General features: G+C 42.3%; 2 protein-coding genes across 5 annotated transcripts in view; one reads left to right on the top strand and one right to left on the bottom strand.

The window, feature by feature from the left end:
- The window catches only part of RAI1 (retinoic acid induced 1), a 130,737-nt gene extending 114,107 nt beyond the window's left edge, over nucleotides 1-16,630 (top strand). For all 3 annotated transcript variants that reach the window (XM_073648492.1, XM_073648491.1, XM_073648493.1), the window contains 3 exons: nucleotides 4,369-4,462; nucleotides 5,272-5,321; nucleotides 15,422-16,630. In XM_073648492.1, coding sequence (XP_073504593.1) covers nucleotides 4,369-4,462; nucleotides 5,272-5,321; nucleotides 15,422-15,436 — 159 coding nt within the window. In that variant the 3' untranslated portion in view covers nucleotides 15,437-16,630. The remainder of the gene's footprint in view (nucleotides 1-4,368; nucleotides 4,463-5,271; nucleotides 5,322-15,421) is intronic.
- A 1,175-nt stretch (nucleotides 16,631-17,805) lies between these two features.
- Nucleotides 17,806-23,256, bottom strand: part of SREBF1 (sterol regulatory element binding transcription factor 1) — a 29,604-nt gene continuing 24,153 nt past the window's right edge. For both annotated transcript variants that reach the window (XM_073648488.1, XM_073648487.1), the window contains exon 19: nucleotides 17,806-18,935. In XM_073648488.1, the coding sequence (XP_073504589.1) occupies nucleotides 18,715-18,935 (221 nt within the window). In that variant the 3' untranslated portion in view covers nucleotides 17,806-18,714. The remainder of the gene's footprint in view (nucleotides 18,936-23,256) is intronic.

Below are 23,256 nucleotides of genomic sequence, written 5' to 3'. Positions count from 1 at the left end.
AGTATAATACAGGAGGTAACTCCGCATCAGTAATGTAATGTATGTACACAGTGACTGCACCAGCAGAATAGTGAGTGCAGCTTTGGAGTATAATACAGGAGGTAACTTCGCATCAGTAATGTAATGTATGTACACAGTGACTGCACCAGCAGAATAGTGAGCGCAGCTCTGGAGTATAATACAGGAGGTAACTCCGCATCAGTAATGTAATGTATGTACACAGTGACTGCACCAGCAGAATAGTGAGTGCCGCTCTGGAGTTTAATACAGGATGTAACTCAGGATCAGTACAGGATCAGTAATGTATGTACACAGTGACTGCACTAGGAGAATAGTGAGTGCAGCTTTGGAGTATAATACAGGAGGTAACTCCGCATCAGTAATGTAATGTATGTACACAGTGACTGCACCAGCAGAATAGTGAGTGCAGCTCTGGAGTATAATACAGGATGTAACTCAGGATCAGTACAGGATCAGTAATGTAATGTATGTACACAGTGACTGCACCAGCAGAATAGTGAGCGCAGCTCTGGAGTATAATACAGGAGGTAACTCCGCATCAGTAATGTAATGTATGTACACAGTGACTGCACCAGCAGAATAGTGAGTGCCGCTCTGGAGTATAATACAGGATGTAACTCGGGATCAGTACAGGATCAGTAATGTAATGTATGTACACAGTGACTGCACCAGCAGAATAGTGAGTGCAGCTCTGCAGTATAATACAGGAGGTAACTCAGAATCCGTAAAGGATCAGTAATGTAATGTATGTATACAGTGAGTGCATCAGCGGAATATTGAGTGCAGCTCCGGAGGATAATACAGGATGTAACTCAGGATCAGTAATGTAATGTATGTACACAGTGACTGCCCCAGCAGAATAGTGAGTGCAGCTCTGGAGTATAATACAGGATGTAACTCAGGATCAGTAATGTAATGTATGTACACAGTGACTGCACCAGCAGAATAGTGAGTGCAGCTCTGGAGTATAATACAGGATGTAACTCAGGATCAGTAATGTAATGTATGTACACAGTGACTGCACCAGCAGAATAGTGAGTGCAGCTCTGGAGTATAATGCAGGATGTAACTCAGGATCAGTAATGTAATGTATGTACACAGTGACTGCACCAGCAGAATAGTGAGAGCAGCTCTGTAGTATAATACAGGAGGTAACTCAGGATCAGGACAGGATCAGTAATGTATGTACACAGTGACTGCACCAGCAGAATAGTGAGTGCAGCTCTGGGGTATAATACAGGATGTAACTCAGGATCAGTAATGTAATGTATGTACACAGTGACTGCACCAACAGAATAGTGAGTGCAGCTCTGGAGTATAATACAAGATGTAACTCAGGATCAGGACAGGATCAGTAATGTAATGTATGTACACAGTGACTGCACCAGCAGAATAGTGAGTGCAGCTCCAGAGCATAATACAGGAGGTAACTCCGCATCAGTAATGTAATGTATGTACACAGTGACTGCACCAGCAGAATAGTGAGTGCAGCTCTGGAGTATAATACAGGAGGTAACTCAGGATCAGTAATGTATGTACACAGTGACTGCACCAGCAGAATAGTGAGTGCAGCTTTGGAGTATAATACAGGAGGTAACTTCGCATCAGTAATGTAATGTATGTACACAGTGACTGCACCAGCAGAATAGTGAGCGCAGCTCTGGAGTATAATACAGGAGGTAACTCCGCATCAGTAATGTAATGTATGTACACAGTGACTGCACCAGCAGAATAGTGAGTGCCGCTCTGGAGTTTAATACAGGATGTAACTCCGGATCAGTAATGTGATGTATGTACACAGTGACTGCACCAGCAGAATAGTGAGTGCAGCTCTGCAGTATAATACAGGAGGTAACTCAGAATCAGTAACGGATCAGTAATGTACAGTGCCTACAAGTAGTATTCAACCCCCTGCAGATTTAGCTGGTTTGATAAGATGCAAATAAGTTAGAGCCTTCAAACTGCAAATGAGAGTAGGTTTTATGAACAGAAGCATAAATCTTACAAACCAAAAAGTTATGTTGCTCAGTTGAATTTTATTAAATTTTAAACATAAAAGTGTGGGTCAATTATTATTCAACCCCTATGTTTAATATTTTGTGGAATAACCCTTGTTTGCAATTACAGCTAATAATCTTCTTTTATAAGACCTGATCAGGCCGGCACAGGTCTGTGGAGTTATCTTGGCCCACTCCTCCATGCAGATCTTCTCCAAGTTATCTAGGTTCTTTGGGTGTCTCATGTGGACTTTATTCTTGAACTCCTTCCACAAGTTTTCAATTGGGTTAAGGTCAGGAGACTGACTAGGCCACTCCAACACCTTGACTTTTTCCCTATTGAACCAGGCCTTGGTTTTCTTGGCTATGTGCTTTGGGTCGTTGTCTTGTTGGAAGATGAAATTACGACCCATCTTAAGATCCTTGATGGAGGAGCGGAAGTTCTTGGTCAAAATCTCCAGGTAGGCCGTGCTATCCATCTTTCCATGGATGCGGACCAGATGGCCAGGCCCCTTGGCAGAGAAACAGCCCCACAGCATGATGCTGCCACCACCATGCTTGACTGTAGGGATGGTATTCTTGGGGTCGTATGCAGTGCCATCCAGTCTCCAAACGTCACGTGTGTGGTTGGCACCAAATATCTCGATCTTGGTCTCATCAAACCATAGAACCTTGAACCAGTCTGTCTCAGAGTCCTCCAAGTGATCATGAGCAAACTGTAGACGAGCCTTGACATGACGCTTTGAAAGTAAAAGTACCTTACGGGCTCGTCTGGAACGGAGACCATTGTGGTGGAGTACGTTACTTATGGTATTGACTGAAACCAATATCCCCACTGCCATGAGATCTTCCCGGAGCTCCTTCCTTGTTGTCCTTGGGTTAGCCTTGACTCTTCGGACAAGCCTGGCCTCGGCACGGGAGGACACTTTCAAAGGCTGTCCTGGCCGTGGAAGGCTAACAGTAGTTCCATAAGCCTTCCACTTACGGATGATGCTCCCAACAGTGGAGACAGGTAGGCCCAACTCCTTGGAAAGGGTTTTGTACCACTTGCCAGCCTTGTGACCCTCCACGATCTTGTCTCTGATGGCCTTGGAATGCTCCTTTGTCTTTCCCATGTTGACCATGTCTGAGTGCTGTTCACAAGTTTGGGGAGGGTCTTAAATAGTCAGAAAAGGCTGGCAAAAGAGATCTTTAATCCACACATGTGAAGCTCATTATTCTTGGTGCCTGAACTACTTCTTAATACTTTAGGGGGACCAAACAGAATTCTTGTGGTTTGAGGGGTTGAATAATAAATGACACTCTGAATTAACTTTTTACGTTTTTAAAAAAAAAAAAAAAAAAAAAAAAATTTGCTGCAGTGCATTTCCCACTTCCAGGCTGATCTACAGTACAAATGTCACAATGCCAAGTTAATTCCGCATGTTTCAACCAGCTAAATCTGCAGGGGGTTGAATACTACTTGTAGGCACTGTATGTACACAGTGACTGCACCAGCAGAATAGTGAGTGCAGCTTTGGAGTATAATACAGGAGGTAACTCAGGATCAGTAATGTAATGTATGTACACAGTGACTGCACCAGCAGAATAGTGAGTGCAGCTCTGGAGTATAATACAGGATGTAACTCAGGATCAGTAATGTAATGTATGTACACAGTGACTGCACCAGCAGAATAGTGAGTGCAGCTCTGGAGTATAATACAGGAGGTAACTCAGGATCAGTAATGTAATGTATGTACACAGAGACTGCACCAGTTGAATAGCGAGTGCAGCTCTGGAGTATAATGCAGGAGGTAACTCAGGATCAGTAATGTAATGTATGTACACAGTGACTGCACCAGCAGAATAGTGAGTGCAGCTCTGGAGTATAATACAGGAGGTAACTCAGGATCAGTAATGTAATGTATGTACACAGTGACTGCACCAGTTGAATAGCGAGTGCAGCTCTGGAGTATAATACAGGATGTAACTCAGGATCAGTAATGTAATGTATGTACACAGTGACTGCACCAGCTGAATAGTGAGTGCAGCTCTGGAGTATAATACAGGAGGTAACTCAGGCCAGTACAGGATAAGTAATGCATGTACAGAGTTATATTTTATGTAGGTTTTTGGAGAGATCACACATCACATTTCCTGTGTAATTTTGATTTTGCGGCTGCCGGCACGTTGACATTCTCAGACAAGTCCACACAGAATAAAAAACAATTGGTTTGCAGTGGAGGCTTCTGGGTAGTGACATAGAATCGCGGTGAATCACCTTCTGCTTATTTTATTTTTGCGCTGACCCAGTATAAACTTGTCCTAGAACGACCTTGTCTGATAAATGACTCTCCTCCTCGCCTTACAGCTCTGTCCCAGGTGTCAAAAGCCGGGAGCCACTGTGGGTTGTAGCCACAAGGGATGCTCGCAGACCTACCACTACACGTGTGCAGCGGAGGCAGGTGAGTCAGGTTAACACACTGCATTCTGGGTAGACTTTATTCATTGTATAGCTGTGAATTATGGTCTGTAACTAGAAATATAGATTATTGCAGTTGTCTGCAGTCACCACAAGGGGGAGCTGAGGAGCTTACTACGTACTGCATGATCGGTATGCAGTCAGCTCCTGAGCTCCCTCTGGTGGTGGCTGAGGACAGCTACAATTTTTACCATGTAAACATATGTCTGTGCAGAGGATTTGGAGCTCTGTATCAGGAAAACAGATTTTAGAATTTATTCAGTACAAAAGTAAGGGGATTATGCCATTATCATGAGTTGCTCCATGGTCCTTTCTGTCTTCTCCCTGACTTGCTTTTCCCCCCTAGAGAGGATAGTTGGGGGGGGCGGTAGCACCCACAGTCCTTTTCTTTTCTTTTTTTTCTCCAGTCTATTTTACAGTCGTACTTCCCATATCTTACATCTCCCCCCCCCCCTCCCAGGGTTTACATTGACATTTCTCCAAGTCCAGAAACGACAGGAAAGTTTCCTAGAGAAGGAAATCAATGACATGAGTGGGCGTACAGCTTGTGTACTCCGCAGCTCAACTTCCCCCGGGCTGTACCCGGCTCCGCTGCTACTTCTGCAGGAGTCCGACTTCAGTTTTGGCTAATACAAGCTAAGGAAAATACAGAATGTTATAGATGACTTTAGATGCCGGAGGAATAAGGAAATGCAGAAAAAATAATCTATAATGAATTTTAAGTGAACACGTCCACTAAATTCTATTTTTTAATTTTTGTTTTTTTTCTATTTTCTGTGTTTTTTGTTATAGGTTGCTTGTTAAATGAAGAGAACTTTTCCTTAAGATGTCCTAAACATAAGGTATTGTAGAGTCTATATTGTTATTAGGTGTTTTGGCACTTAAAGGGTTATTCCCATCTCAGGAAATAATAATTATTTATTGTATAATTGGTGATTTAAAACAAGTTTCCAATATACTTTCTGTATCAATTCCTTACTGTTTTCAAGATACATGCTTGCTGTCAGTCGATACACGCCCATCACATGCCCCAAAAATGGCTCCTATCGAATGACAACAAGCAGAGATCTTGAAAACTGTGAGGAATTGATATAGAAAGTATATTGGAAAATTGTATAACTTTTCATAACACAATGAATAAGTTTAATTTGCTTAAACTGAGATACCCCTTTAAATTTACATGAAGCTTGTTTAGGATCATATGTAAATGGGGTCATCAAAAAATTTAGTAGCATGCGATCCAGTTTGTCCCGTGCTATTTCAGAATCTCTACCAGATACCATTAAAGAAGTAGGCCCAACATTTATCTTGCAGTTCTGTGGGTGCATGTGCATTTCAGAGCCCCTGTTTTTGGGATTGGTGGGAGTCCCAGTGGTTGGACGCCCCTATTATTTTACTAGGCAATAGCTATAAATGTTAAGAATAACTCTTTCACCCCTTAACGACCAATGCTGAAAACGTACGTGATAGTTAGGTGCTAGTGTCCACACCCTGATATACATTTTTGGACGGATTATTTCATGAGTGCAGTCAGTGCCCTGAGATTGAACTTTGCAGTTTAACCCCTCAAATTCTGGAGTAAATAGTGACAACCACATTTAAAGGGGACCTGTCATCAGATTAAAAGTGGACAATTTTTTCTTCCTATTTTATTCCCACTGCACCCCTGAGAATTCTGTTTTTAGTTTTTCTTAAATCCGCCATACGGTCCCAGAGTTATGGGCCTTTTTATTTTGTGCTATTTTTTAAAGGACTTTATAAGGGGGCGTGGCTTGCAGCATTCTATGGGGGTGTGTCTGTAGGCTGTTCTGCATAATTACCCTGTGAGCCACGCCTCCTTGCTAAAGATAATACAAATTGGCTCTAAATAAAATGCCCCATATCTCTGGAACCGTATGGCGGATTTAAGAAAAACAAAAAGCAGAATGCTCAGGGGAGCAGGGGGGATAAAGTAAGAGCAAAAACTGGGAAAATTTGGCCAGCTTACAGGTCCTCCTAAGTAGATGGACAAAGGGGAGGGGGCTAGCACTGTTAGTCCATTGCCCCAATCATGGGGTTCCATTGTTTTGCAATGGTAGACGGGGGTCCTAATTATTATTAGCCCTCATGTTTGCTATCTTAGTATCTTAGTTCCCTAGATGTCAAACCAGAGCTATCAATCCATAGACCCCATATCTTGTCAAATTTAGAGATAGCATCTCTTTTTAGGTATATGCCTTTTTACAAATTCACTAGCCAGTTAACTTTATCAATAAATTCTGATATCATAGGCTCCTGATCTGCTATCCATTTTCGGGCTATCAATTTCCTTGCCATATAGAACATACGTGCCGCCGCAATTTTTCCGTACTCCTCCATAGTCAGATCTTGAACATATCCCAGTATACATACCAATGGTGAAAGCTCCACGTCAGTTAAATAAACCCTGTTAATCATTGCTACAACACTCTTCCAAAAGAACACCAAGTTAGGACAGTTCCACATCATATGAAGCATATCTGCTATATTAGTTTTGCATCTAGGACAGCGGGGACTTGAACGAAATCCTATGTTAAATAAGAATTGAGGTGTCCTGTATACCTGGTGTATCACACATGCAGTGGGTACGGAAAGTATTCAGACCCCTTTACATTTTTCACTCTTTGTTTCATTGCAGCCATTTGTTAAATTCTAAAAAGTTCATTTTTTTCTCATTAAAGTACACTCTGCACCCCATCTTGACTGAAAACAAACAGAAATGTAGAAATTTTTGCAAATTTATTAAAAAAGAAAAACTGAAATATCACATGGTCATAAGTATTCAGACCCTTTGCTCAGTATTGAGTAGAAGTCCCCTTTTGAGCTAGTACAGCCATGAGTCTTCTTGGGAATCGTGCAACAAGTTTTTCACACCTGGATTTGGGGATCCTCTGCCATTCTTCCTTGCAGATCCTCTCCAGTTCTGTCAGGTTGGATGGTGAACGTTGGTGGACAGCCATTTTCAGGTCTCTCCAGAGATGCTCAATTGGGTTTAGGTCAGGGCTCTGGCTGGGACAGTCAAGAATGATCACAGAGTTGTTCTGAAGCCACTCCTTTGTTATTTTAGCTGTGTGCTTAGGGTCATTGTCTTGTTGGAAGGTGAACCTTCAGCCAAGTCTGAAGTCCAGAGCACTCTGGAGGAGGTTTTCATCCAGGATATCTCTATACCTGGCTGCATTCATGTTTCCTTCAATTGCAACCAGTCGTCCTGTCCCTGCAGCTGAAAAACACCCCCATAGCATGATGCTGCCACCACCATGTTTCACTGTTGGGATTGTATTGGGCAGGTGATGAGCAGTGCCTGGTTTTCTCCACATATACCGCTTAGAACTATCACCAAAAAGTTCTATCTTTGCCTCATCAGACCAGAGAATCTTATTTCTCATAGTCTAGGAGTCCTTCATGTGTTTTTGAGCAAACTCTATGCGGGCTTTCATATGTCTTGCACTGAGGAGAGGCTTCCGTCGGGCCACTCTGCCATAAAGGCCCGACTGGTGGAAGGCTGCAGTGATAGCTGATTTTGTGGAACTTTCTCCCATCTCCCTACTGCATCTCTGGAGCTCAGCCACAATGATCTTTAGGTTCTTCTTTACCTCTCTCACCAAGGCTCTTCTCCCACAATTGCTCAGTTTGGCTGGACAGCCAGGTCTAGGAAGACTTCTGATGGTCCCAAACGTCTTCCATTTAAGGATTATGGAGGTCACTGTGCTCTTAGGAACCTTGAGTAATGCAGAAATTCTTTTGTAACCGTGACCAGATCTGTGCTTTGCCACAATTCTGTCTCTGAGCTCCTTGGGCAGTTCCTTTGAGCTCATGATTCTCATTTGGTCTGACATGCACTGTGAGCTGTGAGGTCTTATATAGACAGGTGTGTGCCTTTCCAAATCAAGTCCTATCAGTTTAATTAAACACAGCTGGACTCCAATGAAGGAGTAGAAACATCTCAAGGAGGATCACAAGGAAATGGACAGCAGGTGACTTAAATATGAGTGTCTGAGCAAAGGGTCTGAATACTTATGGACCATGTGATATTTCAGTTTTTCTTTTTTAATAAATTTCCAAAAATTTCTACATTTCTGTTTTTTTTCAGTCAAGATGGGGTGCAGAGTGTACTTTAATGAGAAAAAAATGAACTTTTTAGAATTTACCAAATGGCTGCAATGAAACAAAGAGTGAAAATTTTAAAGGGGTCTGAATACTTTGCGTACCCACTGTCTATGGGATTCACTACAGACCAAAAGTTTGGACACACCTTCTTCATTTAAAGATTTTTCTGTATTTTCTTGACTATGAATATTGTACATTCACACTGAAGGCATCAAAACTATGAATTAACACATGTGGAATTATATACTTAACAAAAAAGTGTGAAACAACTGAAAATATGTCTTATATTCTAGGTTCTTCAAAGTAGCCACCTTTTGCTTTGATGACTGCTTTGCACACTCTTGGCATTCTCTTGATGAGCTGCAAGAGGTAGTCACCGGAAATGGTTTTCACTTCACAGGTGTGCCCTGTCAGGTTTAATAAGTGGGATTTCTTGCCTTATAAATGGGGTTGGGACCATCAGTTGTGTTGTGCAGAAGTCAGGTGGATACACAGCTGATAGTCCTACTGAATAGACTGTTAGAATTTGTATTATGGCAAGAAAAAAGCAGCTAAGTAAAGAAAAACGAGTGGCCATCATTACTTTAAGAAATGAAGGTCAGTCAGTGCGAAAAATTGGGAAAACTTTGAAAGTGTCCCCAAGTGCAGTTGCAAAAACCATCAAGCGCTACAAAGAAACTGGCTCACATGAGGACCGCCCCAGGAAAGGAAGACCAAGAGTCACCTCTGCTTCTGAGGATAAGTTTATCCGAGTCACCAGCCTCAGAAATCGCAGGTTAACAGCAGCTCAGATTAGAGACCAGGTCAATGCCACACAGAGTTCTAGCAGCAGACACATCTCTACAACAACTGTTAAGAGGAGACTTTGTGCAGCAGGCCTTCACGGTAAAATAGCTGCTAGGAAACCACTGCTAAGGACAGGCAACAAGCAGAAGAGACTTGTTTGGGCTAAAGAACACAAGGAATGGACATTAGACCAGTGGAAATCTGTGCTTTGGTCTGATGAGTCCAAATTTGAGATCTTTGGTTCCAACCACCGTGTCTTTGTGCGACGCAGAAAAGGTGAACGGATGGACTCTACATGCCTGGTTCCCACCGTGAAGCATGGAGGAGGAGGTGTGATGGTGTGGGGTGCTTTGCTGGTGACACTGTTGGGGATTTATTCAAAATTGAAGGCATACTGAACCAGCATGGCTACCACAGCATCTTGCAGAAGCATGCTATCCCATCCGGTTTGGGTTTAGTTGGACCATCATTTATTTTTTTCAACAGGACTATGACCCCAAACACACCTCCAGGCTGTGTAAGGGCTATTAGACCAAGAGGGAGAGTGATGGGGGGGCTACGCCAGATGACCTGGCCTCCACAGTCACCAGACCTGAACCCAATCGAGATGGTTTGGGGTGAGCTGGACCGCAGAGTGAAGGCTAAAGGGCCAACAAGTGCTAAGCATCTCTGGGAACTCCTTCAAGATTGTTGGAAGACCATTTCCGGTGACTACCTCTTGAAGCTCATCAAGAGAATGCCAAGAGTGTGCAAAGCAGTCATCAAAGCAAAAGGTGGCTACTTTGAAGAACCTAGAATATAAGACATATTTTCAGTTGTTTCACACTTTTTTGTTAAGTATATAATTCCACATGTGATAATTCATAGTTTTGATGCCTTCAGTGCGAATGTACAATTTTCATAGTCATGAAAATACAGAAAAATCTTTAAATGAGAAGGTGTCTAAACTTTTGGTCTGTACTGTATCTGACCAGTGATTTTCCTCTATGTGTCCCATTACACTCTCCCATTTCTCTTTTGATCGTATCGGCTGGTTTGTCAATGTCTAAGAGAATGTTGTAAAGTAATGAGATCAGTCCATGAGAGCTGTGTAGATTAGCTATTCTCTGTATTATTGAGTTTCGGGGTACCCCTCCTTCCAGAACAATGCCTTCCGCCCGATATGTGAGCTTAAATTGTAAGTATTTATAGAATTCAGAGGGAGGTAACCCATATTTATTTTGCAGCTGTGAGAATTCCTTAATCACATCACCTGTCAGTACTTGATTGTCTGTTTAAACCCTTGGCGCACCAGGAGCCAAATCCCACCAGTTAGTATAGATTTGGAAGCCATGCAGTGTTCCATAATGAAGTAAATTGTGAAACACCTTCTATTCCTTGTAATTTTTTCACTGTCCCCCAAAGTTTGTGACATAACAGCATAGTTGGTATTTTGCCTCCAAGTGTCCCAAACTTATGCTCCTCCAATACCTCATAGAGTTTATCTGATTGGAAATAATGCTGTAGCAACATATTCTGAGCTCCCCCAGAGTCGTCCCATCCCCTAATATGTTGAAGCTGAGATGCCACATAATATACCCATGGGTTAGGAACCGCAAGCCCCCCCCATTGTTTTGTTTCTTTGCAATGTTTCCAGTTTAACCGCTTCCCGACCGCCCACTGTACATAAACGTCGGCGCTGCCTGGGCTCTGTGCAGCGCCGACGTTTATGAACAGTCGGTGGTCCCTCAGCCCTCAGGACCCCCAGGGTCCTGCAAGTGCTGCGGTTGCGGTTCAGAGCGACAGCTCTGACAGGGGACATCATCGGGACCTGATTGGATCAGGTCCCAATGATGTCAACCCTTTGCTATCTTCTATATGCCGCGATCTATAGTGATCGCGGCATATAGAAGATAGTGAGAGGAGAGGGGGTCGTCCACTTACCTCTCCGACGGCCCCCTGATGCCTTCCAGGACCTTCCGTTGTCATGGCAGCTGGAGGTCACATGACCGCCTCCAGATCTGCCATATATGGTGTCCTGCTAGACTCAGCCTGCAGCTGAACTCTAGCAGGAGACAGACAGTGTGAAACTGTCAGCAAACTTCTCATGCAATGTAATACATGTCTATTACATTGCATGAGAACAGTGATTAGAAAAATAAGAATTAATGTCCCATACAGGGGCTAAGTAAAAATGTAAAAAAAAAAAGAGTCTAAAAAATGTTTTCAAACTGTTAAAAAAAATCACAAAATAAATAAAAATAAATAAATAAAATATTAAACCAATAAATCCGTATATATTTATGCAAAAACAAAAAGAGTACACATATTTGGTATCGCCGTGTCCAAAGCAACCCAATCTATAAAACTGTCACACTAATTAACTCCTTCTGTGCACACAGTAATAAAAATAAATAAAAAACGGAGCAAAAAACTATGCTTTTTCATCATATCGCCAAACAAAAAGTGGAAAAAAATGCGATCAAAAAGCAAAATGGAAATAAAAATGGTACCTCTGAAAACATCATCTTGTTACGCAAAAAAAAAGCCGCCATACAGCTCCATCAGCCGAAAAATAAAAAAGTTTTAGCTCTCAGAATAAAGCGATGCAAAAAAAATATTTTTTCTATAAAATGGTTTTATTGTGTAAAAGCGCCAAAACATAAAAAAAATATACAGTAAGTGTAGTATCGCTGTAAAAGTGCTGACCTGAAGAATAACGCTGCCTGATCACTTTTACCACACGCAGAACGGCATAAAAAAAAACCCTCAAAAAACAATTCCTGAATTGTTGGTTTTTGTTAATTTTACCTTGCAAAAAACGGAATAGAAAGCGATCAAAAAATGTCACATACCCAAAAATGGTACCAATAAAAATGTCAACTCGTCCCGCAAAAAACAAGCCGTCACATGACTCTGTCGGCCGAAATATGGAAAAATTGTAGCTCTTAAAATATGGCGATGCAAAAACTAGATTTTGCAAAAAAAAGCGTCTCTTAGTGTGTGACAGCTGTCAGTCATAAAAACCCGATATAAATCTGGTATCTCTGTAATCGCACCGACCCGAAGAATAAAGTAATCTCATCACTTATACCGCACGAGGAACGGCGTAAAAAATAAAACCAATTCTTCACCTGCTACTGATTTGTTTATTATGTCTCCCAAAGATCGCAGTAAGGCTCTGCTCACATCTATCCTGCGCTCTGCGCTGAGCACTTACGCCAGAGTTTCCGTGTAAATCTCTGAAATATGTGATTCTGATGGAAGATTCCCTGTAATGAGGCAGATATAGGCCACTGTGGATGCCGTCTAGCCTGGGATCCCACGGTGTCATTTGTTTTAGGCGTGCATAAAAGTGCGGTTGGCCACAGTTTTGTGCACTTCTGAAAAAAAGGACACCGCTAAACAGAGGCCAGACGGAGTCCAGAGTAACTCTGCTGCCTCATTACAGTGAATGGATCCCGCAGGGGTTTCATCTGAATTACATCACTTGGAAATTTAGATGGAAACCTCGATGTAAGTGCTCAGCCTAGAGCGCCGGATAAATGTTACGTAAAATGTTCCCAATAAAAGCTTCAACTCAGTCCTCAAAAAAAGCTAGTCCCCACTCAGGTCCGTCATCTGTCAAAAATATTCCAAGTTACTGGTAGCAGAAAGGCTCTGGAAAAGCGAAATGGCCCTTGCCCCCCAAAAGAAATTCAAAAAATTTTGTGCTCCCAAATCCAAATGCCTATTCTACAATAATTTGCTCTCCAATTGTCAAATAGCGCTCCGTCCCCCCCAGATCTCGCCGTATGGCTGAGCGGTACGATACCGCCACATATGGGGTATTGGCACTTTTAGAAGAAATTGTGTGACACATTTCGGCACCATTTTTACATATTGTCCTGTGTGAAAATGTAAAATCTGATGGTAAAACATTTTTTTGTGGTAAAAATACAGTTATGTTTTCTTCACTGCCCAATGGTGTAAATTTAAAAATTAAAAAATACTCACTACTTCCCTAGATGAATTCCTTGAGAGGTGTAGTTTACAAAATGGGGTCACTTGTGGGGGTTTCTGCTGTTTCGGCATGTCAGCGACTCTTCAAATGTGACATGGTGTCTGCTGCCTATCCCAGCCAACATAGCGCTCCTTTCTCTTCCGAACCCTGCCATACACCAAAGTAGTGGTTTTCCCCCACATATTGGGGTATCGGCGTACTCAGGAGAAATTGCACAACAAATTTCATGGTGCAATTTATCCTGTTATCCTTATGATAATGCAAAATTAGGGGATGAAAAACATTTTTTGTGGGAAAAATGTGAAAATTTTATTTTTACGGCTCAATATTATAAACTTCTGTGAAGCAGCTGGGGGTGCAAGGTGCTCACCACACATCTAGATAAGTTCCCTAAGGGGTCTAGTTTCCAAAATGGTGTCACTTGTGGGGGTCTCCACTGTTTAGGCACATCAGGGGCTCCCCAAATGCAACATGGCGTCCGCTAATTATTCAAGCAAATTTTACATTCAAAAAGTCTAATGGCGCTCCTTCCCTTCCGAGCCCTGCTGTGCGCCCAAACAGTGGTTTGCCTCCACATATGGGGTATCGGCGTGTTCAGGAGAAATTGCACAACAAATTTCATGGTGCAATTTTTCCTATTACCCTTATGATGCAAAATTAACGGATGAAAAATGTTTTTGTGGGAAAAATGTGAAAATTTTATTTTTACAGCTCAATATTATAAACTTCTGTGAAGCAGCTGGGGGTGCAAGGTGCTCACCACACATCTAGATAAGTTCCCTAAGGGGTCTAGTTTCCAAAATGGAGTCACTTGTGGGGGGTTTTCCCTCACATATGGGATATCAGCGCACTAATGAGAAATTGCACTACAAATTGTGCATTCCATTTTTCCTGTTACCCTTGTGAAAATAAAAAAATTGGGTCTAAAGTAACATTTTTGTGAAAAAAAGTTAAATGTTCATTGTTTTCTTCCACATTCCAAAAATTCCCGTGAAACACCTGAAGGATTAATAAACTTCTTGAATGTGGTTTTGAGCACCTTGAGGGGTGCAGTTTTTAGAACGGTGTCACTTTTGGGTATTTTCTGTCATAAAGGCTCCTCAAAGTCACTTCAAATAAGATGTGGTCCCTAAAAAAAATGGTTTTGTAAAGTTTGTTGTAAAAATGAGAAATCGCTGGTCAACTTTTAACCCTTATAGCTTCCTAACAAAAAAAAATTTTGGTTCCAAAATTGTGCTGATGTAAAGTAGACATGTGGGAAATGTTATTTATTAACTATTTTGTGTGACATATCTCTCTGATTTAAGGGCATGAAAATTCAAAGTTTGAAAATTACAAAATTTTCAAAATTTTCGCCAAATTTCCAATTTTTTTTCACAAATAAACGCAAGTGATATCGAAGAAATGTTACCACTATCATGAAGTACAATATGTCACGAAAAAACAGTCTCAGAATCAGGGGGATCCGTTGAAGCGTTCCAGAGTAATTACTTCATAAAGTGACAGTGGTCAGAATTGAAAAAATTGGCCCGGTCACGAAGGCAAAAACAGGCTCTGGCGCGAAGTGGTTAATTCTCAGAGTCTGTTTGCCCCATATTAATTTTCTAAACTCATGACTGACTTTAAAGAAAAACCTCTGATTTATCCATATTGGGGAATTGTGTAGAACATACAGCAATTGTGGCATCCAGATCACCCCTGCCTCGTACCTCTATTCAGTCCAAAAGCCTGGGAGAGGTTAAAAGAAATGTGTTTACTGTGCAAAAGTAATAAGATGTACTAAAAAAAAGCTATATACATTCAGTCTCTTCTTGTGTTGCCCCCGTAGAACACATTTAATATGTTAAATGCCGTAATACTTGCTGGAATTAATGCCTGGTCAAAGGCATCAGAAGATTGCGGTGTTGGGTAGAGGTGTTGAGGGTGCTGGCCCTATACTTTTAATATGTGACTACTCCCGTGCTTGCAAAAGCGTGAAAATCTAGAGTATTCACCCATCTGGGGTTTTTCGATGATGTTTGACTCATCTTAATTTCTTTTGTCTTCTAGAGGCACCTGGTGTAACCGTCTAGGAGAAACACATCACCGCCATCACACCCAGGATCTTTCATTCACTCCTCAGCACCGTCACGGCGCCAGGCCGGGGAGTATAAGCTGCCAGCCTCCATCGTAACTACAGTGGGTCTAGGCCCTTCCATGCCCAAGTGTTGACAGTGCAGGAATAAGAGGTTCGGGGTCGTCTCATCACACAGATGCTGACGTAAGAGAGGAGAGAAAAACGCGATGTCGACCCCAAGATGGAGCCCAGCACAGAATTTGCCCTACACGGCTTTCCCGGGTTTCGGCACCAGAAAATTATTTAGACCTTTGCTCCTAACACATATTGAAGCATGAGGACGGACGTTGTAGTGTTCCAATACCCGGCTCAGACGTTGGATTCACATCACGTGGAAACCTAATCAAGATGGCCGCCAGTTGGATACTCTGCTTCACGGTGCATTTTCTATAGAGGTTCCCGCTAGAAAAAGACAGACCAACCAAAATGGGATGTTACTGAATGTTCGTTATGTTCCGTGTATAAAGACTACATCACCCATCTGATCTGACAACCCCCACCGTGGTCCTTTTTGTCCTCGTTGTCTTATTTCGTGACATTTTTTTTTTTGACTGCTGCCGCTCCCCCTTCTTTCCCGTCACCCGCTTCTCGTCTTTACACTTCTCACAGTGTTTTTATCAAAGTCACAGATTCTAGAGCGGAGCACATTATCAGCAAAACAGTGGGGGGCCGCTGGGGGGCCACATTCCAAGAAGTCATCCTAAGAGCGCTGATCCGCCACATTTCGCCACCCCCCTCCGGAGGCTCCACGTGAACACGATTCCTGCTGTAAATACAAGAAAAAAAAGCGAAAAAAAAGTGTTTTGACAGTCAAAAAAGAAAAAAAAAAAGTCCGGACAATGCCTCATTTTATGGTGTGTGTGTGTGTGTGTGTATATATATATATGTGTATACATATGCATATATATGATATATGAAGACTGTAAATGTTTAACCCCGTAGCTGTCGGAAAGGCCTGCAAATCGTCGCTTTTTTTTTTTTTTCCAGGCTCCGCCGGCAGCTTGAGAGTTAAAGCTAAGTGTTCTTTTTAGTAAATTTGCTTCACACTGAAGACTGTGTGTACCGAGCTTTCTAAAAGATGTTTATTTTCTTTAAGAGTAAAAAAGAGGCTATTGGGAATGTCAATAAAAATCTACAATGAACCAGTTGGCGGTACGTCTGTGTCGGCCATCTTTTACATTCGGAGACTCGGAAATGTCGTCGCCTTGATTGATAGCGGTGACCGTCCAGGTGCAATTCCACGTGGATGCAGCAGAGAGCAGTGTACAATAAGCATTCGAGTTGGCTACGGCCTAATGGCTGATAACAGGGAACTCTACGGCCTCAATTCATATATCGCATTTGTATCTTTTTTTTTTTGTCTGGGTTTTGGTGTTTTTTGCCTGTTTTTCATTTGGGCCAAATACTTATTTTAATTTACGCCTTTCTTGAAGTATGTTTTTGCCAGTTTTATTATGTGTGGAACTAGTTTTTTGTTTTCCTGATGTTTGTGGCCTTTTCTTGAATTTTCGCACATATTTAATCCAGTCCATCATCTTCTTTGGTTATATCCCCATGGTCCCACCACCCACTAAATTAGGGGATGCAACCAACATAAGCTGGGATGTGGGACCCCTGTATAGTTCCAGGGTCCGCCACGCTTCGGCCTTTGTCAGAGCCACAGACAATCAATCAATGGCGTGGTAATGCTCATGTATGACCACCGACCCTCTGGACCTCCATCTTCATGACCAGTAGGTGTCCCTTCGGTGGGATCTCTACAGTTCACACACTGACCACCTATACTGAGGACAGGTTATAAATATTGTTGATGGGCTATCCCTTTTTTTTTTTTTCTCACTTTCCTTTTTGTTTATACCATTAAGGCCTACATACAATGCTTTGATGGCTTTTTGTTTTTTGAAAAATGGAAATTCTGGCTTTTACATTTTTATTTTTCTCTTTACGGCATTTACCATATGAGTTTAATTAGTTATATTTTCATAGATGGACGACAACATACCAAACATGTTCATTTTTATTTATTTTATTTTACATTTTTAAATGTTTTTTTTTTCTAGTCTTGAACCTGTGATCGTTTGATTGCTTATGCTATATAGTGCAATACTTCGCTGTGTCCTATGAAGCCCAGCCAGCCAAGGTTTTGGTCGTTGCCGTAGACAATGAATGGCACAGTAGAGAGTATGCGGGACGTCCATCTTCTTGATCTGTAGGTCTCCGCATATGCTCTCACCAATCAGCGCCAAAATAATACGCCAGCCTGCGCCATACTAATATCCGGAATGAATGAATGAATGAAGAGCCAGGAGCCGATGTGCAAAACAAAAAAAAAAAACTACTTTATTATATATATTTTTCTTATAAAATAATATTATAAATATTTCTGAAAAAACTTTTCTGTACAAAAAAAAAAAAAAATCACTAAGAAAATAAGATCTGAGAAAAAGTCGTACAATCGGGAGATTTCCCCAGTAGTCGGGGTGGATCCTGTGTGTTATATACAGAGGTCAAGTTGACTTACAACTGGACCTAATGGAGGTCATGGTAAGAGTCATGGAGGCGGGGCCTAAAATGTGACTCCCTGTTGCAAAGCATCATGGTCGTAAAATGGGACCATATCCAAAGTGATTGATAAAAATGACCCACGTAGAAGTATTAAGGGGGGATCAACCTGTGTATGTGAGATTTCTGATGCTCCGACTGTATAGTGCAATTACTTATGAGATGTATGGGGGACTCTGTGCTAAAGGAGAACTAACATACATTGAAAGTAATGGACGCCCAGCAGCAGAACCGCCTGAAATCAACTTGCCGCAAGAGGATCTGCAGGAACGAAGACGATATAGAGGACCCCTTTAAATTTTGCATTAGGGCCCTTTAATACTCATGAATGGGATGAAGCTTCTCTAGTGCTATCTGATTATGTTTGTGGGGTTCCTGTCAGCTACATGTTGTAAAGGCGGCCATTTTGTTTGCTCATTATAAGACTGACACCCGTGAGAACAGTCTCTACGCTGTCCATAAAATGGCCGCCCCAAAACAGGTAAACCTAAAGTCGCACATTAAAATAACCAACCGGACCTATATAAATATCTGGCAGCCATTTAAACATGGCCTATTAAATCTTAGTGAATGCTTAACAAGCAAATACTGAAGAGTTCGGTGACCGTCTGTCAACAGCCATTATCGCCACACAGCAGTAGTAAGGCGACGGCTGGAGAAACTCCTAGCTGGATGTCACAGCTGTCCCGCTGCCCAGACTCAGGATGAATTGCTGACAGTCCTGCAGAGTACGTTTGTCCCCGAGTTTCTCCAGGGTGCGGGCAGCTTCAGCCAACATGCCCACCCTCTGCCCAGGGGCAGATAAGAATGATGGCGGTAGGTAGCGGCAAGCTAAGAGGAGAGCTTCAGCGTGTTCCCGGGAGGGCAGGCTCATCTCACAGGTCCCTGGAAAAAAAGAGATCCAGAATAGTCACTGGGTCACATAAGATGTACCCCAAGTGTCATTATACCGTACCCCGAATGAGAATGTCGTTATCCCGTACCCCGAGTGTCAGTGCTGTTATCCTGTACCCCGAGTGTCAGTGTCGTTATCATGCACCCCGAATGTCTGTGCCGTTATCCCGTACGCCAAGTGAGAATGTCGTTATCCCGTACCTCGAGTGTCGGTGTCGTTATCCCGTACCTCGAGTGTCGGTGTCGTTATCCCGTACCTCGAGTGTCGGTGTCGTTATCCCGTACCTCGAGTGTCGGTGTCGTTATCCCGTACCTCGAGTGTCGGTGTCGTTATCCCGTACGCCAAGTGAGAATGTCGTTATCCCGTACCCCGAGTGTCGGTGTCGTTATCCCGTACCTCGAGTGTCGGTGTCGTTATCCCGTACCTCGAGTGTCGGTGTCGTTATCCCGTACCTCGAGTGTCGGTGTCGTTATCCCGTACCTCGAGTGTCGGTGTCGTTATCCCGTACCTCGAGTGTCGGTGTCGTTATCCCGTACCTCGAGTGTCGGTGTCGTTATCCCGTACCTCGAGTGTCGGTGTCGTTATCCCGTACCCCGAGTGTCGGTGTCGTTATCCCGTACCCCGAGTGTCGGTGTCGTTATCCCGTACCTCGAGTGTCGGTGTCGTTATCCCGTACCTCGAGTGTCGGTGTCGTTATCCCGTACCTCGAGTGTCGGTGTCGTTATCCCGTACCTCGAGTGTCGGTGTCGTTATCCCGTACCTCGAGTGTCGGTGTCGTTATCCCGTACGCCAAGTGAGAATGTCGTTATCCCGTACCCCGAGTGTCGGTGTCGTTATCCCGTACCTCGAGTGTCGGTGTCGTTATCCCGTACCTCGAGTGTCGGTGTCGTTATCCCGTACCCCGAGTGTCGGTGTCGTTATCCCGTACCTCGAGTGTCGGTGTCGTTATCCCGTACCTCGAGTGTCGGTGTCGTTATCCCGTACCCCGAGTGTCGGTGTCGTTATCCCGTACCTCGAGTGTCGGTGTCGTTATCCCGTACCTCGAGTGTCGGTGTCGTTATCCCGTACCTCGAGTGTCGGTGTCGTTATCCCGTACCTCGAGTGTCGGTGTCGTTATCCTGTACCCAGATTGTCAGGGTCATTATTTTACTACATGTCAGCTCTTTACAAGACACAGGTCTTATTAACTGTAACAGACTGGGCCCCTGTGACACCAGGACAATTATCATTTTGCTGGTAGTAAATAGAAGGTTCGGCTCTTACACTGCGGCAGCCGCATCCGTCCACATAATTTCGTGGCTAAAAGTGAGGTATAATTTCAAATTCATGCGGCTGAATATTTCCATTGAATGACAGCAAGCAGAGATCTTGATAAAAACTGTAGTTTGGGAAAATTAGTGTGAATTCCCCCCAGGAGGCTGTCACTGTCACGGTCACTGTCACTTCACGCTTCTGACAAATTTGGGTGCAAAATCCAAGTGTCTTACATGTGGATATTGTTAGAGAATTATCAATGGTAAAAATATGCATCAAAATACACTTGTAAGACATGGGGATTTTGTGGTGGTGGGCTCGTCAGGAGCGTAAGAATACAGCCCACACTTTATTATATAGCAAGTAATGTTTATTTGCTCATTTTTGCCACATGATGGGCCTCGTTGTCCATGGCAACCAGAGATCAGCTTTCATTTTCTATTCTGTGCTAAAGAAATTGCAGCTGATTGGTCCATAGCAACCAATCAGCTATCAGCTGTTATTTCATTGGTACAGACTGGAAAATGAAAGCAGTGATATGATTGGTTGCTATGGCAACACCTATACCTTCCCTGCAATGATGCATGTTGAGAATATATATATATATATATATATATATATATATATATATATATATATATATATACATACATACATACATACATACACACACACACACACACACACACACACACACACAGATGCATCTCACTAAATTATAAAATCATCAAAAAGTTAATCTATTCCAGTTCTTCAATATAAAATGTGAAGCTCATATATTATATAGAGTCATTACAGAGAGATCTATTATATAGAGTCATTACAGAGGGATCTATTATATAGAGTCATTACACACAGAGGGATCTATTATATAGAGTCATTACACACAGAGGGATCTATTATATAGAGTCACTACACACAGAGGGATCTATTATATAGAGTCATTACACCCAGAGGGATCTATTATATAGAGTCATTACAGACAGAGGGATCTATTATATAGAGTCATTACAGACAGAGGGATCTATTATATAGAGTCATTACACACAGAGGGATCTATTATATAGAGTCATTACACACAGAGGGATCTATTATATAGAGTCATTACACCCAGAGGGATCTATTATATAGAGTCATTACACCCAGAGGGATCTATTATATAGAGTCATTACACCCAGAGGGGTCTATTATATAGAGTCATTACACACAGAGGGTCTATTATATAGAGTCATTACACACAGAGGGATCTATTATATAAAGTCATTACACATAGAGGGATCTATTATATAGAGTCATTACACATAGAGGGATCTATTATATAGAGTCATTACAGACAGAGGGATCTATTATATAGAGTCATTACACATAGAGGGATCTATTATATAGAGTCATTACACACAGAGGGATCTATTATATAGAGTCATTACACCCAGAGGGATCTATTATATAGAGTCATTACACCCAGAGGGATCTATTATATAGAGTCATTACACCCAGAGGGGTCTATTATATAGTGTCATTACACACAGAGGGTCTATTATATAGAGTCATTACACACAGAGGGATCTATTATATAGAGTCATTACACACAGAGGGATCTATTATATAGAGTCATTACACACAGAGGGATCTATTATATAGAGTCATTACACACAGAGTGATCTATTATATAGAATCATTACACCCAGAGGGATCTATTATATAGAGTCATTACACATAGAGGGATCTATTATATAGAGTCATTACAGACAGAGGGATCTATTATATAGAGTCATTACACATAGAGGGATCTATTATATAGAGTCATTACACACAGAGGGATCTATTATATAGAGTCATTACACCCAGAGGGATCTATTATATAGAGTCATTACACCCAGAGGGATCTATTATATAGAGTCATTACACCCAGAGGGGTCTATTATATAGAGTCATTACACACAGAGGGTCTATTATATAGAGTCATTACACACAGAGGGATCTATTATATAAAGTCATTACACATAGAGGGATCTATTATATAGAGTCATTACACACAGAGGGATCTATTATATAAAGTCATTACACATAGAGGGATCTATTATATAAAGTCATTACACATAGAGGGATCTATTATATAGAGTCATTACAGACAGAGGGATCTATTTCACGTGTTATTTCTGTTAATGTTGATGATTATGGCTTACAGCCAATGAAAACACAAGTCATTATCTCAGTAAATTAGAATACTTTATAACAACAGCTTGAAAAATGATTTTAAAATCCGACATGTTGTCCTACTGAAATGTATGGTCAGTAAATGCCCTCAATACTTGGTCGGGCTCCTTGTGCATCAATTACTGCATCAATGTGGCAATATGGCATGGAGGGATCAGCCTGTGGCCCTGCTGAGGTGTTATGGAAGCCCAGGTTGCTTTGTTAGCCGCCTTCAGCTCGTCTGCATTGTTGGGTCTGGGGTCTCATCTTCCTCTTGACAATACCCCATAGACTCTCTATAATAGATCCTCTATGGGGTTAAGGTCAGGCGAGTTTGCTGCCAATCAAGCGCAGTGATACTGTTGTGTGTAAACCAGGTATTGGTACTTTTGGCCGTGTGGACAGGGGCCAAGTCCTGCTGGAGAATGACATTTCCATCTCCAAAAAGCTTGTCGGCAGAGGGCAGCATGAAGTGCTGTAAAATGTCCTGGTAGACGGCTGCGCTGACTTTGGTCTTGATAAAACACAGTGGACCTCCACCAGCAGATGACATGGCTCCCCAAACCATCACTGATTGTGGAGACTTCACACTAGACCTCCAGCAGCTTGGATTGTGGCCTCTCCACTCTTCCTCCAGACTCTGGGACCTTCATTTCCAAATGAAATGCAAAATTTACTTTCCTCTGTAAACACCTTGGACCCCTGAGAACAGTCCAGGTCTTTTCTCCTTGGCCCAGGTAAGACGCTCCTGGCGTTGTCTATTGGTCATGAGGGGCTTGACACAAGGAATGTGACACTTGTAGCCCATGTCCTGGATACGTCTGTGTGTGGTGGCTCTTGAAGCAATGACTCCAGCAGCAG

The sequence above is a fragment of the Phyllobates terribilis genome, unplaced genomic scaffold (genome assembly GCF_046119375.1).
Source record: "Phyllobates terribilis strain yellow unplaced genomic scaffold, ASM4611937v1 Scaffold_9__5_contigs__length_417890890, whole genome shotgun sequence".
Classification (NCBI taxonomy): Eukaryota; Metazoa; Chordata; class Amphibia; order Anura; family Dendrobatidae; genus Phyllobates; species Phyllobates terribilis.
This window is presented reverse-complemented; position numbering and strand designations above follow the sequence as displayed.